We start from the raw sequence: 17,164 nt of genomic DNA on the forward strand, positions 1-17,164 counted from the left end.
GAACACAATGTTTCACTGTGACTTAGGTTTTTACAGCTAACCACATCTTGTAAAGCTTATCACAAATGTATGAAGCGGCCAGACCAAAACAAATCAGTGCAGTATCATCTTGTATCCTTTCATACCATCGCTCTTTCAAGTGACATGAATAGGTCATAAATCAGCTCAGGTCTGGCTCAGTAAGGAGATCTCTGATCAGTGGTTTAGTAGTCCAACTCTCTCCTAATGATTGTAATTATTAGCCAAGCCTTCATTAAGATTTTGTTTCGTTAGACACCTTTTAAGACCATATGCCAGCCCCACCCCAGACACTGAATGGGGATAGAAGAGATGATACATTCAACTTACCTCCTTTTCTTGGCACAGTAGTGCAAAGAATGACGTCATTGAATAGAGCAGTTACTTGCTACATCTGAAAGGCAATAGAGTGCAATGACTGGCTTCTTGAAAGAGTAATGATAACCCACCTTCCTTTCCTACAGGGTACTGAGGGTAGATCTGGATGGATCATTCAAGTTAAGTGGAGACATTACCTAAACTCCCTACAGCTTTTCCTGCTCGAATGTTCCCAGGTCTTTAAAGACTTCACTACTGCTCAGTCTTTACCTCCGTTTAAAGATTAAATGAACGTGTGTACTTTGAAGCTCTACTTTCTGGCAAATGGTTGCAGGAAGGAGAAGTGTTGCCTTAAGCAGAATTTGAATGGCACCTCAACTTCCTTTGATAGGGGCGGGTGCTAGTTTATGACATGTGCCTCCTTCACTACTCTTTGTAATAATGCTGTCATCCTTCAGTGAAGATCTCCCAAATGTTTCCATAAACCAGCTGAAGTAAACCATAGTGATGAATAACACTAGCATATCTGCAGCACAGCGGTGTGTGCAGAAAACCACACAGCACTTTAGCCGCCTATTCAGCTATTTTAATGCGGAAAAGCAGTTGTGGTCTAAGTGTGTGTTTATATATGTGCCACATTGATAGCCCTGGTAATAGAAGAGCAGAAGGAACCACAAACCAACACGAAATATTGACTTGAAACAACTCATTTAGATTGTAACTTTATTTATTGATTACGAGCGGGATTTGAAACAGACATTTAAAAGTCATACAGATTACAATATTCCACTTAAAAAACACAATTGAAATAAATTACGGTGGGATTAGCAGAAAGGGGGATGAAGCTGCCTCGCAAACACTCTGCGAGGGATCGGCAGAGTGGCAAACATGAGTGCTCACAAGTTCACTAAAACCTCCCAGAAAACTACACAACAGATGAGAGCCCTCTCCACCACAGTCACCCAAAAGAAGGTTTCTGTCCACATGCCCCCATGAATGATGAGGCTCACGTGCATTTTGTGAAGTAGCTACATCACAAATCCCTGCTAAAATCCAACAAAAATCGAGCGCCCTATTGTTATTAAAATATTTATAAAAAAAGTACAACAAAAGACGGGTTTTCTTTTGCTGTGTATGTCATTATTAGATTTGTCTTTGCTCTCACCATCTCACACAACCGTCTGATCTTCCACTGTGTGTGCTCCTGTGTGTGATCACCTGTCCAACCATGTGTGGACAAACTGGGAATGCCCAGCTGGGATAAGAATTCTGTATCCACTGCTGGTAGGTACTCTGCGAGGCCCTGAAAAATTGAGACTAACTAAGCAGTTCTATGGTCTTCCAAAAAGTGCACAAGACACCGCTTTGTCTATCCCCAAATTAATATCTTTACAACCCTTACTTTGAATCTCTTAACTCCACAGCAACTGAATTCCTTTGTTAAACAGTCTGTGATATGTGAAGGGGCATGACTAGACATTCCGTCACATGGTGGCAGCATCTCTTATGGAGGAATAAAATAAAAGTTTGAGGAATGTTTTAATTTTTAGCCAGTGCAAGCAGATGCTAGGAAATGCCGAGACTTAGTATGATATCTGAAATAGGTGTTTTCTGTAATAGAAGGATTACTGTTGAGTTGGTGAGGCCCTATGCTACGGTTAGCTTAGGAAACTCAGAAAATATATGGACTTAAAAAATGGGAGTGTTATTGGACGTAGCAAACATACATCCTCAGAATGATTGCAAGTAATACGCCAGTCATGGAATACAAACTAGCAGAATACTTCAAATGTTTACATCACAGCATTGCCCTAATTCACTGAGTTCTGTGGTAAGGCCGTTCACCAACATTAAAACTGCACACAATTCTTTAAAAATTTTGCACAAAATTCATACTGGGTGAAACAAAGAACTTTTCCAAACCACACCAAAAGGCATCTGCTCACCAGCAGTTGGGATGAATGTCCTTTTATGAGAGGTCTGCACTCTCGCAATTTGTCTCTCAAGCCAAACCTCCATTGGCAGAGTGAGCATCACCTCATACAAAAGACCAAGGGTCCTCCTCTCAGATATTCTGCTACAGCCCTGCCATCTTTCCCTTCTGAGGTCGGAGGGCCTGCAATAAACAAGCCTTGGCTCGGTTGTCATAGGCGAGCCATGGGAGCCAGAGGCTTTCTGCTGTGGCATGCTTTCTCTGATAACACACTTTGGATACGCACAGGGAATGATTGGAAGTCTTACTGTGTGCACAACTTCCACAAAAAGTGTTCACACAGCCTCCCCAACTTACGGCTAATACACAGCGGCACATGCACTGGTATATCGCACACATACCAGTGAATACAAAGATTCACATCATGAACCCTTCTATTCACAACTGCTGAGGTGTGTATACATTTGTGCGTAGACGGGCAAAGCCACACAGTCCCTTAATATGCAAAACCTATACTGGCCAACTGGCTTTCAAGGGCAGTCGTAGACCCAAGCAAGCATCCATGCAAAAATGCTCGTAGACCATGCCCTTAACCCAAGACGTCCATATGGACACAAAATCCTACACAGTCCTCATAGCCACTAAAGTGCAACAATGTCTACACTCACTAATTATCAGAAGCTCATACATACAATACACATCCTCAGCATTCATATCAGACAATCATCCACCTGCACTTCACACATACTCATGCATACAGAGTCCTATACCTACGGATAGCTTGCCACTATGCGCACATATGCACTCCCCAAACCAACCACAACAAGAGCGAGCTGCTGCCACAGACACACATAGGTTATGTATCGGTTGGAAAACTAAAAGCAGTCACATTAAGGTTAAGGATAAAGAAAAGACTATTCTTTTACATGTCAGCAGATTGAGCTTGCTAGGAAGATGAGAATCGGCTGCACTACTACCATCAGACCTGTTCCTACCAACAATTGGTCATACATAACTCCCATATCAACATAAACTTGTGTAGCATAGAAAGTTCTAGGACAGCACATGAAAGGATACCTTGGAAAAAGGAGATGGAATGGAGGCACATTCAGCATCAAGGTCCGAACCAAGCTATTCTGAAATGAATGAATAACGAAGAAACACTGTTTGCTCGACAAATAAATATGCCACTGGACTCCACAAGCACATCATTATGACCGGCCATGATTTGCTTGAGGAACCGACTATCATGTACTTTTCAGACCACCTTATAAAGTACAATTTGAGGAAAAAGGTTAACGTGGAGGCACACAACTGCACCAGATTTAGAGAAAACAGCGACATCCCTTTAAGTGCAAGGACAGGAATGTCGGAAGTGTAAAATGAAGCAAGTGACTTTAGCGTGCTGAGCTACTTCATGACATATGGAGGACGACACTGGTTCCCACAGTTTAGGCATTCAGGGCAAGTGGATAAGTACCACAACCATGGTGCAGAGCTTAACAATAGTTGAAGGGGGGTGGGGCAGGCACTGGAGGCATGTCAAGACCGGGTTCGGAGTGGCACATATTAACCTCTAGTAGCAGGGCGCAAACCATACTCTAAAGCATCCTACTGAAGAGACACGGCAAAGGGCTGCATGCAGGATGCATGGTGAAGACAAAGCCTTGGGGCTGAGGCGTTCCATTGGCTATTTATGCTCTTCACAAGTGCAAAGGTGCTTCCGCTTCCTCCTACAGGATATTAGAATTGGTCAGTCAGTGAAAAAAGACCCAAGTTTCATTCAGATGAATATATCTGAGGGGCAGAGATACAGTACATTTTCCTGGAGTGTTTCTCAGTACTTCATCTTGCACAATGAGACTACAGGGGGATAGTCATCAGTCCCACCTTTCCCCATCAATGGTCCATTGAGTATACACTGAGTTTGATAGGTCAGCCGGACACTGAAGAAAGCTCGTAGTCACTTGAAGAACTGATCTGCCTCTCCATTTTCTTCTGTTGCTTAATATTCTGACGGATGTCCACTTTCTTCTCGAAGTAGTCCACCAGTGGAGCTTCAGTGAGGATGGATGCCAAGATCTGCTCAAAGGAAATGGACCAGTCTGCATCAATAGTGCTACCATACCTCGGGCCAGGGCAGGTGGACTCGCTGCCAACCAGAACAGTGTCATCGGCAATATCTTCGCAGGGCAGGGACCCAGCACTGACCATGGAATAGGAGGACATGGATAGATCATCTTTGTTTTCATCATCTGATAGCAGCTGTGCTGGAGACCCCGTTCCTTCCTCACTCCCTGCTCCCTCATCGGACTTCTGGGCGTCCTCCTGAGCCTTTCCAGGGAGTTCATAATGAAGAACATCTGTCTTAACCTGCCCCCTTTGCTCCGGTTCTGCATCCTGGCTGTTCTCCGAAGTAGGCGTTCGTTCTTCCTCATCGCTTGGTGATTCTTCTGCCATTGGTGTTTTATCACCTGCTTTCGAGGATGGGTTTGAGAACTTTTTACCGACCTCGCCAATCCGCAAGAGAAGACTCGCCACCGTGGCAATAGCATGATACAACTCCTGCTCTTGAGGTACCTCGCTAAACATGTTATAGAGGGTCTTGCACAGTTCAATAAATTGTTCCTGGAAGAGAAGAAAAAAACATTTAATGACTCAGACTACAGAAACGTCAAATCCATATTTATAAATATTTATTTTCCCCTATAGCTGCCAAGTAATTCAGTGACTTGCACCACAGCAGCAAATCGTCTGCAATTGTACGAATTATTATGTGCATGGGTCAAGAATAACCCACTTTGTTGCAGCCGCACTGTTGCATTCTTTTTTAGAACTCATTTTTAACTACTAGTGGCATCTTGGCAGACTCACCTACAGGTGCCGCCTCCCACTAAAAAGCTAGTCATTACCAGCACTACCTTCCTTGTTTCACCTCTGACTTATGGCAGTTTCCCAAACCCCTTCCGCTTGAACCACTTTTCTCTAATACATCTTCTATGCCTTACTCCTACATCTGGTCTACTGTCCACTGCACTAATGGGATGCTTTTTACACCGCACATAACGAAAGCCCTGGGGCACTCATAGCCCTGTACCCAGCTCCAACCACCAAAATGTTTGTTGGCGTTCAAAGCTCCAGTCTGTTCTCAGGCAAATCACACATCTGTGCACAGCACCCACAGGATGCTCGGACACCATCAATAACTATAGTGCCTGATGGCACTTTTTCAACAGGAAGGAAATCTCTCCCGATCAGTACTCTGCATCTTTATTTGTTCTGCCACAGATTGAAGGCTTTAAGGAATATGAATGCCCGCCGCCTCATTTCAGAGACTGATCCACAGAAGTAACTCAGAGTACCTGGCTGACAGGTATCCTATACTATCTTTTTACATGTGTGCAAACGATTTTCTGATATATGCCAACGACTTCAGAGTCCAGCCTCTCGTAGAGATCTTGATTTTTCACTATGAAAAAGAAAACAAGTAGATCCTGTTTATAAGCTGGTCCCCCGGAGATCTGTTCTTGCCAGACAGACCCTCTGGATTACAAAAAGGCTCAAACCCAAATGTGTTTCCGTCCAGAGTGTGCTCGCTAGGGAGAGACCTAGAGGCTCCTACTAACATCACCCTAGTTTCTGATCTGTGGCGCTAAAGAGAACTTACACCAAGCTTGGTCCTCATGTACCAACAGGGCAATAATAGCGGGGCTTGCCTACTGAACGGACATGGTTCACCTGATGAGTTTGCATAAAAGTCTTAACATGCCAACAGAGGGTCTTACCCTGAAGTGCTCCGTAAACCTAACCCAAAGCTAATACGCCTCCTGAGACATGAACTCAACCATCAGTAAGTAGAGCTAGGTGAGTGAGCAAATCTCTATAAAGTGACCAGACCCAGGCAGAATAGCCTGTAAAAAGCATAAACTGTGCTGTTATGGGCGCCTATGGATGCCACAGTGTAAGAGAAATGTAAACATGGGAAGTAGTCACACTTCCGGGATGTCCCCTCCGCTTATTTGGGGTCTGCAAAAGAACCACTTTAAAACATATGGTACCATATTGAAGATGTTGTTCAATTAATTGGTGCAACAGGTCTAGCAGCATGCAAGTGTCATAACAGGAACCATCACCTCATTCACATGCTGAAAGGCATTTTCAAAACTCCAAAGACCTTTGCCAGCAACCAACATTCTATCCACAGACAGAAAAGTCAATGGAGAAAATAGACCTGCCAAGAACCTTCAGATACTGAAGTTTGTGCAACAGACAGACAACTCATCACATCAGCCAAAGCAAAGTACTACAATAAAATATTCAATGAAGCTGCCAACAGATTATGAAGCACTGCATTAACTGCCTGCCTAACTCTCCTATCCCACATTGCACATAAAAGCTATATCATCAACCTCTTTTTCACTTAAAAATACGGAAATCTGACAGCGTATCAATAATAAGTCTGCTTTTCTTCCTAGGCCTCCCCCTTATTGTAGCATACTGCAATGGACAGCCTTAAAAGCCTCATCTCCTTCCGATGTTGTCAAAATACTCCACTCCCTCAAAGATACCTTATACACGTCTTACTCTTGCCCTTCATTAAAGCTCTCGCAATAGAAGTGCTCTCACCCCTACTCCCCATTATCGTTCCCACTCTCACTCACTTCACAGAATGCCTAAAGACAACCCAGATCCACCCCCTCCCAAAGAAATCGTAGACCCTGAAGACCTGCCCAAACCCTAGAAGAAACACTAGATCACGATGACCGCACCAACTACCGGCCCATCATTTACAGGACTGTCATCAGCAAGATAATCTAAAAGAATAGCCTACAGTCAGTGCCAATGATCTTCAATGCAACCATCTTCTGTTAACCAATGTAGCTTCACATTACACTGCTGAACAGGCACAGCAACCTTACAAATCATAGACAATGCACTCCGGACTACAGGTAAAGATGGCCTTTGCTTCCCGATACTGTTGGACCTCTCAGCTGCCTTCCACACTGTCAAATATCCCACAATCATCCACACCCTGAAGTCCTGAATGATATTTACTGGCAAAATCCTTAACAGTTTCACCTTTTACCTATCCAACCAAAACCAGTTTTTTAAAATTAGCACCTTCAGATCTCAGAAGAGCCCCCAGGGTTCCATCTGGTCCTGTTTTATTTTCAAACTTTACATGAGGTGCTCATTTGGATGTGAATTGAGCTTACACTCGCTCAGGTCTCCAATATCAGCATGACAAGTCTGAAACATGCCCATGAAGCACAACTCTAATTGAAAATCTCCAGTGCTCCAGACATTCTGCACCTCTAGCAATGCCTGCAGCTCATCCTATCCTATCCAGCACCACCTTCAAGCGCAGCCCACCATGACTGAACTCCTGAAGAGGTGTGGCGCCGTGGCCAGGGCGACGGACGCTGGGGATCACGGTTCGATCCCTGGCTCCGCCGACGGGGGTTTGCCCAGCACCATGCGACTCTGGGCAATAGCTCGCTTAATCTTCCCAACAGCCCCCAGCGCCGAGATACCCCTTCGGGTGTGATAAGTGCGCTATACAAGTAATGGATTTACATTTTTACATTTATTTGCCGAGAGCAATAAGCAACATCTAGTCCACACCAGACTCCATGACATGAACCTGGAAGGATTCAAACCCAGAAATTGACCCAACCGCTAAATCACTTTGATTCACCGTGGACACCAACCTTCTACTCAAGCAACACATTACCAAGAAAACAAAGGCTGCCAAAGACCAGCTCTTTCCACAAAAGAAAGTGCAACTATTTCTCCCTGAAAGCCACTTTTGAATTTGTGAAACTATGGAGGGCAACAATGCCCCGTTCCATGGCCTCCCACACTCCATATTGGCCCACTAAGGCGCACCATACACACAGCAGCACACCTCGCCCAGTACCTGAAGAACGAGGACTACATCATCCCCATAGTAATGGGATGCCAACATGTCACTTTGCCGCCCTGCACCTTCTCAAAGATCAGCTGAATCGTATAAACGCCAGCACAATAAGCACCCCTGCATTTCTGACAAATTCACCATCTCTGGTGACTCAAGGCGTTATGAAAACCTTACGATTGACAAGCCTTTTTAAAGGGTTTTAGTAATGTCACATACCACACAGGCCTTGATGTATTAACATAATCCTGACTTGTACATCAGAATGAAGGAGAAGCTTTTAAAAGCGTCTGTACTAATGTAAGCTTGCATTTAAATTACCACGATTGCCACATATTTTTCTGTTGCTCGTAATAACAGGGCAGAGAAGGGATTTTTCATTCATTATCTTGTATCGATGGATGTGCTTTAGTAATATTCTTGAATATTGCCTATGAAATAAAACTAGAGAAGAGACTCAAGGGAGAGGTGTGGCGCAGTGTTTACTGCTTACTCTATAGTGCAGGGTTCACAATTCGATCCCTGGTGCGGCTAAGCTCAGCAATTTTGTGATTCTGGGCAATAGCTCACTTAATCTCCCCGACGGCCCCCAGTGCCTTGAAACCCTTAAGGGGGTGATATGTTCACGATTAACAAATCGGAATTATTATAACTATGGGGACAAGTAAGAGACACCTTCCAGTTTTCATTTTCTCTAAAAAGATAACAATTTTGAGCTTAAGAAAGACAACAGATATTATAACTATTATGGGAACTATAACAATCCATCAGGAGGCCTCGCTTGGGTTCAATATCCCAGGTAAAGTTGTGGGATGGCAGACTGTATACCTACCTAGCACATAGATTACCTAGGTTAGGGGGAAGGTTATTAGCTCACCGTGTTCTTTATGCAGCTTGACAAATAAGGTGCAAGGCGCACACTTACTTTTTTCATGGGATCACTCTAATCGTGGGGTAACCTTTACAGAGTATCCTTCTTCCCAACCTCAAGCTTCTAGCTTAATCGGTCAGTCATCGGCCAGCTTCTTTTTTCCATTACCTTCAGGCTACAGATTTCCTTCACAAACACAAAAACTTTACTATGAAAGTTTACTATGAAAGTTTACTTTGAGGAGCAGGAAAATCATAGTCAACCAGCAGCCCATGGTCTCCATCGAAACTTCCAGTTTAACCAGGTCTGCTGCTTCTATGGCTCTTACCTCTCTAATGGGATCAGAGACAGGTGGCCTGATCAGGCGAGAATTACCAGAGCCCTCACAAAAAGCTTTTTAACAGAATTCACCTAATCAGCCTGAAAACCCTAAAAAAAAAAAAAAAAAAAAAAAAAAAAGAGGATAACTTGGAAGAAGTGGTGGAGGAGTATTTTCTTTAAGTACAGGCACTTACACAAACACATTGACAATCCAGCAAGTCGCCCCATAATAGGAAGGGGGTTCTGGCTCTAATAGGTTTGCATATATATGGGCTAGGATCTTCTATCATTACAAAGGATGTTGGTAAAACGTGGTCTTTAAAATATGATTGCAAAATGGTACAAATCCCACTCTGTGATACTAAAGGGAAAAAAAGTCAACAGAAAGTCTGCAGTGGTCGTTTAGGGCAAGTGCCCCACGCCTACAGCACAGGAATGCTAGATAAGTAGCCTGAATTTATAACTGCATTAGAGATGTCTTTATTACAAGGTTTTTCGATCCCAGCTCAGAAGTCAATGGGCTTTTACCTTCCAAAAGTTTGAATAAGTAGAAGCTTATGGATTTGCACAGGGAAGACCTGTGCAGAGGAGCTACGCTTGTAGGCTAGGAGGTACAGCAATGCCGATTACGCTGTGCTCATCTTAACAAACCTTAGTAATTGAGCACGGTTTTAAATATATCCACCACTTGTATCTCCTAGTTTTCAGATCACAACTGGTTTGGAACCAGAATTTTGTTTTGTCTTCTCTAGTTTACTTGAGCTACGCCCGCTAATGATTTGAAAATGAGGTAATTGAATAATGATGGTGGTAATTTCATAAAAATTTTCCTCGTCTGTAGAAGGGTGAATTGTTTTTTCTGCCTTGCATCTAGTTCCTCTTGAACCCATTGTAGGATGGGCTGCTCCAAATCTTCATAATAGGTCGTCGACACAGTCTTCAATGTGGATGGTAGATTCAGAGTCGACTTTGGCTATGAAGTCAATGGTGGCCTTGGTGCTAGTGCCAAAGGGGCCCGAACTATTGTGGATCTTCGCGCTCGGCAACTGGTGAGGGGCGATGCTAGCAGACAGGCCTCGTTGGCTGTGAGGCTTTTAGTTGGAGCCTGCCAGAACCCGAAGGTAGCACAAGCCCTTGGATGTGGGGCTTCACGCCCCAACCCATGGGGGTGGCATCCTACCTCTACATAAGGCCATCGGAGGATTGCTGCTACATCTTTTGAAGTGCCCAACGCCTCTCCCACTGTTATCGGAGGTGTTTTTGTAACGGAAAGTGAGGCAGGCCTTGCACGCAGTTGTCGTGGGGTGGAGGCAAAGGTTACAAACCTCATGTCAGTGGGACCGGGAGAACTTTGCGTGACATTGGGGACAATTCTAGAAAGACGTCCATTCTATCTGTGTACATTCCTTAGGTCATCAATACAATGGGAGTTTCAAGGGGAATAACAGGACAACCAGACCCCACTCAACGGATTCACTATCAATAATTGGCTGTCCCTGAACTGATACACAATACAATAGAATCAAAAAAGTTTTTTGTATTAAAAACTTTTTATGAAAAAAGGGGGGCATGGATGGCATATCTCGGTCATTAATAGTGGGTCATCTCAAACACATTGTACTATTATTGTTAAATTGATAGGACCCACAAACTGATGCGCTTTTATCATGTTTATCACGGATGGAGCCAAGTTGTAAATTAATTTGCCATTCGTGATATTACAATTGTAGTCAGCTGGGCCGATTCATACACCCAGGTTGCTTTCAGACTTAAGTCTGAAAGCGAAGTCAAAAAACTTTTTTGATTCTATTGACAGACTCTTACGGGTATTGAGAATGATGGTATGGTGTTTGTAGATCTTCTGTGAAATGGAAGATTGTCATATAGTTGGCATTAGAAAGCTATGTTCCCCTTTACTTTCAATGTAGTTGTGGGCTATGACCTGCCCTGGTACTGTAGGTGTGCGACTCACGAGCAGATGCCTTGACACGTTACACTGTGTTTATTACATGTGCAGCTGTGGCAATATTCTTATCAATGGGCTGGGTCTACAATCTGTTGGCAACTGGAGGAGCGCAACATAGTTGAAGTGAGCCAAATTACATTTGTTTTTCTATCCCCTTCCCCATTCCATGATGGCGGCTATTATGAGCGGCTCTGATGCCGTAAACACGTGATCCCCGAGCACGCGCCACGTAACGTGACACGTCACACCGTGTTTATCATAGACGTAGCTGCAGAGATGGCGGCCGGACGATTAGAAACGCACCAGGTCCGAGGTCCCGGTAAGAGTATGAATGGCAATTAAGGTAGTGAACACGAAGTTGTGTATGCTTGGGGAGGTTAAAGCTAATTGTAATAAAGAACGTGTTTCCATGATAATTATACATTAACGAGTAACAATGAAAAGTGGTATGATGTATACATGAAAACCGATATTTTCACCGCTGTGTATAGTGAAATGGCGAGACTCCCTCAGATGCAGGGGTTGTGAGAGACCCTTCAAATGAGGGTTGTGAATTTTAATAATATCTATCATGGATGGTCATGGGGTTGTTCTGCCGTCTGAATCCGATTATAGGTGACAAGACCTGCTGGCGGTTACCAGACGGGTGCGCGATCATAGGACGCATCTTTTTCGTTTCAGTGAGGTTGCCGGTATGCTGCAGTGACGCAACCGGAAGGTATGACATTCCTGTTAACCTTTGAAACACTGATGTGGAGTACTACGATATACTGGGAATGCCATGAAAGAAATTGCAGCTATAACTCGTTTTTACCTTCTTTGTCTTTATTTACTATCATCACAGGTTTGATGCAAATCCCACATGAAAACATTTATTTGGATCCCTAGCCCTGACGAAGTTGCTTAAAGTTGATAACAAAACATGTTGGCTAGTTGTTTCTTGATTATGACTTGATAGGAGTCATTTTTAATGTGGAAAAGCTTACAGCGAGGAATAAAGAGTATCAGGAGCAATTAAGCTTTACCAATTTTTATTGATGAGGATTATGTTTTTGTTCTCACGGGATCCTTGAACACGTGGATGATTCTTATACACATAGGAAGTACACTCGCACTTAGGTTTCTTCTTTTTGTTTTCATTGGGCTGAGGTTTTGTCTTAATACACATGCACATTTCCCTACTGGAAAGGAGGTAACCAATGATAAGTGGGTTTCTGGCGAGTACCAGTCAGGTTTCCCCCTTGGTGTTGCTACCGTGAGGTGCCTTCTTTCCTTCTCACACTTTTTTCTGTGGATGAAAGGTTTCTGTATGGTAGTCTATTTCTTTTTATTTTAGAAATTGGATACACTACAGCCTAATGACCAATTCAATTGGTCCATGTAAAATGATGTCTCAAAATTATTGACCCGTTTGGGCTGTAACTTGAAAAATATTCATGGTGTATCAGTTCAGGGAGAGCCAATTATTGATAGTGAATACATTCCTTAGGTAACAGACATCCAAGACAAGAGGGCACGTGGCCACAGAGAGGACCTGAGGTCATAACAGATAGAAGCCAACCAAATAAGGTGTGTCTCTGAAGCATGTTGCCAAAAGCACATACGATAAGTTTCCAATTTTTCCAAATATCTTGTTGAATTTTACTGCAAAGGCCTGAAGGAACGTGATGGACAAAGTGAATGTCTGAGCCCCACTGGTAAATGCCCGAACACACTGGCGAAAAAAACCAAAACACAATCTAACAGAGTTGGTGCCCGTGTGCATTGTACATCCTGTGACTCGAAAAACGTTCTTAGAAGAAAAACAACTTGCAAACTTCCCAGCCCAATAGATGGCAGGAGTATACCAGAAACACGTTTTACTAACATAATATAAATTATTTTTTTATATATATATATATATATATGATGCTCAAAGTCTCCACCAACTTCAGTACAGACCACGCACTCAAAGGATAGTTTCTCCAAAATTATTTATTACGCTTGTAACAGACGCGTTTCGGCGCTCCGCCTTCCTCAATGTTACAAACATTGTGGTTAGGCGCCATACTTTATCTGTCGCGTCCCCGTGACTTAATAATGGAAACAAACAAGGGACTAATTTCTCCGCCATTACATTGGTACAATCTTTATATTTGAGAAATACCTTGCCCATATGTAAGCTGGTTTAAAAACGCAATTATTATTATTTCCAAATTGCGTTTCCATCTGAGTTGAGAGTAAGCAGCAACTCAGAGTTCAGTCACGGTGTTTATCGTACATGGCCCCGTATTCGTATTGAAACTAGCAGCGCCATGTTAGTAGTTTTGAGCCCGGACTATCTAGAAGTATTCAGCCATGTATTGGCTTAACCAGATTACAATTGGCAAGGTGCATCTCCATGCGTTATCAAGCTGTGGATCGGCCTATATCCCTTGACACAAATTGTTCCCAAAATAATAATGAGTCAATAATATTCTTAGTTCATAAGGGGTACATTCATAATCAATTTGCTAATCATTCACTTATTTCTAACAATAAGCGATGCTGGAGGATTTCTCACAAATAGGTTTCAATAAATTCCTAGATCACTCTCTCTATAAGATACAGTACTGAATTCACTAAAGTATCAAATTATAGAGAATATTTATCACAAATAATTAATTACTGGTTTCAACATACTTTCAAAAAACTTTAACTTTTCAAAAACACTATTCACATCAGTTTATTCCCCCATAGGGACATTTGTAGGTGTCATTCAATACGTTTTTCAATGTTTGTAATGTTCTCATGCACACATACCCTTGGTCACCGTTTCGGGGATTGAGTTTTGTTACTCTTTCACTTATTTTTCTTTTTCTTTTACTTTTTCTTTTTTATTTTTATCCCTAGAATCCGATATGAGACGCTAATTCTTCTCCCGCATTAAGTCCCTTTGGATGTTTTGTCATCAAATCTATTATATATCGGGACTCTAATCTTCTCAATTTGTGCAGCCTGTCTCCTCCCCTTGGGCTCTCTACTACATGATCCAGACCAAAGTACTGTAATTGGTGTCTATTGCTGGAGTGTTTTTCCTGAAAATGCCGTGCAACCGGATAAGCTTGATCATTTTTATCGATTGCTCTTAAATGTTCTAAGATTCGCATTTTCAGGGGCTTAATAGTACTTCCAATATAGGAAAGTCCACACGGGCACTTGAGACAGTATACAGCATAAGGGGTGCTACAGGTAAGATATTTATTAATAGTTTTTGTTATTCCTGTGCTCGGTATCTCATAGCTTTTTACTCTTCTGCTGTGCGCACACGCTTTACATTTAAAAAATGGTTGGAATCCCTTCAAATCTGCAAGAGTGTTAGATTTCTTTTCCAATTTTGGTAGGTGACTTTGTACCAGCATATCTTTCAATGATCTGGATTTCTTAAAAGTCACCAATGGAAAAGCTGGAATATCATCTTTGATAACACTATCTGTCTTCAATATATGCCAATTCTTTCTGAGCATATGCTTGAGGTGATTGGCTTCTGCCGAATAGGGGGTTACCAGCCGGAACTTTCCCCTTTCTGATTTGTTGGCTTCAGATGTTGTATCTTTTGTTCCCAGCAGGTTTTGCCTAGGTATGGATTTTACTTTCTTTAAAGCACTTTCCAATGTGTCCATGGCATAACCTCTATGTTTGAATCTGGAAACGCATTCTAATGCTGCTATTTGGAAGTCTGAATCTCTAGTGCTATTTCGTTTCAGTCTTAGCAATTCCCCGTAGGGGATACTCTGTATTAACGCATCTGGATGATTGCTGGTTGCATACAATACAGAGTTTCCTGCCGTGCTTTTCCGAAATAGAGATGTTTCTATCTTTCCATTCAAAATGAACACTTTCAAATCTAGATATTCCACACATTTATTGCTTGTAGACCCTGTGAATCTTAAGTTAACATCATTACTGTTGAGGACATCAATGTAGGCCATGGCTGTTTGTTCTGATCCCTGCCAAATTATGAATAGGTCGTCTATGTATCGACACCATTCAATCACCTGGCCCTTTTCTCCATCCTTTTCGAGCGACCTGGACACCTGCTCCTCCCACCAGCCCACGAATAGGTTCGCGTAGCTGGGGGCGAAGCAGGTGCCCATCGCTGTCCCGGATGTTTGCCTGTAGTATATATCCCCAAACATAAAAACATTGTTCCTCAAACAGAACTCCACAAAAGTTACAAGCATAGTGTTGTGCTCCAAAAACCTCAGTTGTCTTTTGTTCAGATAGTGCTTCACTGCTTCTATACCCTTGTCATGACTGATGCACGTGTATAGACTAGTTATGTCTAAAACCAGCATTCTATAGCTGGGGTCCCATTTTATTTTGTCCATTTTTGACAAAAAGTCTTTTGTGTCCCTTACATAAGAGTCCAGTTCCTGTACTAGAGGGGTAAGAAAATGGTCAACAAAAACAGAAAGATGTTCGGTTAAGCTATTCTGGGACGAAATTATAGGTCTCCCAGGAGGATCACTGCAGTTCTTATGTATTTTTGGGATGTGGTAGAAAGTCGGTGTTACCGGATTCTCACTTCTCAGAAATAAGTACTCTTCTTTACCCAGCATGTTTTTTTGATACCATCTATAGATTAGTTCATCATACAGTTGTATGCTGGTCAGATATTGTTCCTTTGTAAATATTTCATAATTTCTCGTATCCGAAAGTTGTTTGTTCGCCTCTTTACAGTAATTGTCTCTGGTCTGTAGGACGACATTTCCGCCCTTATCTGAGGGCTTGATTACCACATTCTTATCCCGCATTAGATCAGTAATTGCTTTCCTTTCCTCTTGATTGATATTGCTTCTGTTGCTGCCCTTTTTGGCCATTTTTGATATTCTCTGTCTATATTTCACCAAGTCATTTGTCATCGGAAAACACATCAATGGCATCTAGTGTTAACTGGGGATTGAAATGTGATTTAGGTTTATATCCACTTTCTTCTCTTTGTTGTTCAATGCCTAAAGCCTCGGCTCTTATTGATGGGTCATCTGTAATTGATGGAAGCTGACTTGTATATTCCTCGAGGACTAGTCCTTGTATAATCTCTACTGCAGGTAAATCCTGTCCTCTTAGTGCATCCGTTGATGTAACTCTCATGGGTGTCCCAATTGTATTTTTTAGATTTGGTCTCATTTTAAAATATTTGTGTAATTTTAACTTTCTGACAAAGTTGAACAGGTCTATACGTGTTTGAGTATACTCAAGGTGGCTTGTGGGACAAAAGGAGAGTCCTAAACTTAAAACTTTTTTCTCCATGGTGGTTAGAACTCTCGGTGTCAAATTTATGATTGTAATGTCTGCTGTTGGTTTTTGGATTTGACGTATTTTTTCCGGTTCACCCAGTTGGATCTCTTGGGTCTTCCGCGTCCTCTTCCTCTTGTAGCCCCCCCCCCTCCCCTTCTGGTTTGTCTTCTTCTCGTTCTGGGGGTTTGGTCTTGCCATCTCGTAACTATGCCTGTTTGATGACTCGGAACTCGTCCTGAATTGGTGTCCTAGTAGTAGTTGTGGCTTGGTCTCTGTCCCTTGTTGTGATTTCATCTGCAGATTCATTTTCCGTTGCGCTTGATTCTGAAGTTTCTACTACTGTTGTTTGATCTTGCCCACTTCTCTTCTTTAACTCTTTTCTCGGGGCATCGAATTTCCGCGCAAACGTTAGAATCCTTCCTTGGGAATAATCTCTCTCATCGCGGTCAAATTTTTCTTGTTTCCGCGTTTTTATCTTTTGTTCATATTTACCAAGTCTCACTTTCATCTGTGTCCTGATGTTTTCTATAACCTCTTTGTCTTCCTCCAACTTGGCTAACT

General features: G+C 42.5%; 1 protein-coding gene across 3 annotated transcripts in view; it reads right to left on the bottom strand.

Moving 5' to 3' along the window:
* Positions 1-1,045: 1,045 nt before the first annotated feature.
* The window catches only part of TBC1D9B (TBC1 domain family member 9B), a 220,481-nt gene continuing 204,362 nt past the window's right edge, over positions 1,046-17,164 (bottom strand). For all 3 annotated transcript variants that reach the window (XM_078653543.1, XM_078653542.1, XM_078653541.1), the window contains one exon: positions 1,046-4,897. In XM_078653543.1, the coding sequence (XP_078509669.1) occupies positions 4,205-4,897 (693 nt within the window). In that variant the 3' untranslated portion in view covers positions 1,046-4,204. The remainder of the gene's footprint in view (positions 4,898-17,164) is intronic.

The sequence above is a fragment of the Lissotriton helveticus genome, chromosome 7, assembly GCF_964261635.1.
Source record: "Lissotriton helveticus chromosome 7, aLisHel1.1, whole genome shotgun sequence".
In the NCBI taxonomy this organism is placed as follows: domain Eukaryota; kingdom Metazoa; phylum Chordata; class Amphibia; order Caudata; family Salamandridae; genus Lissotriton; species Lissotriton helveticus.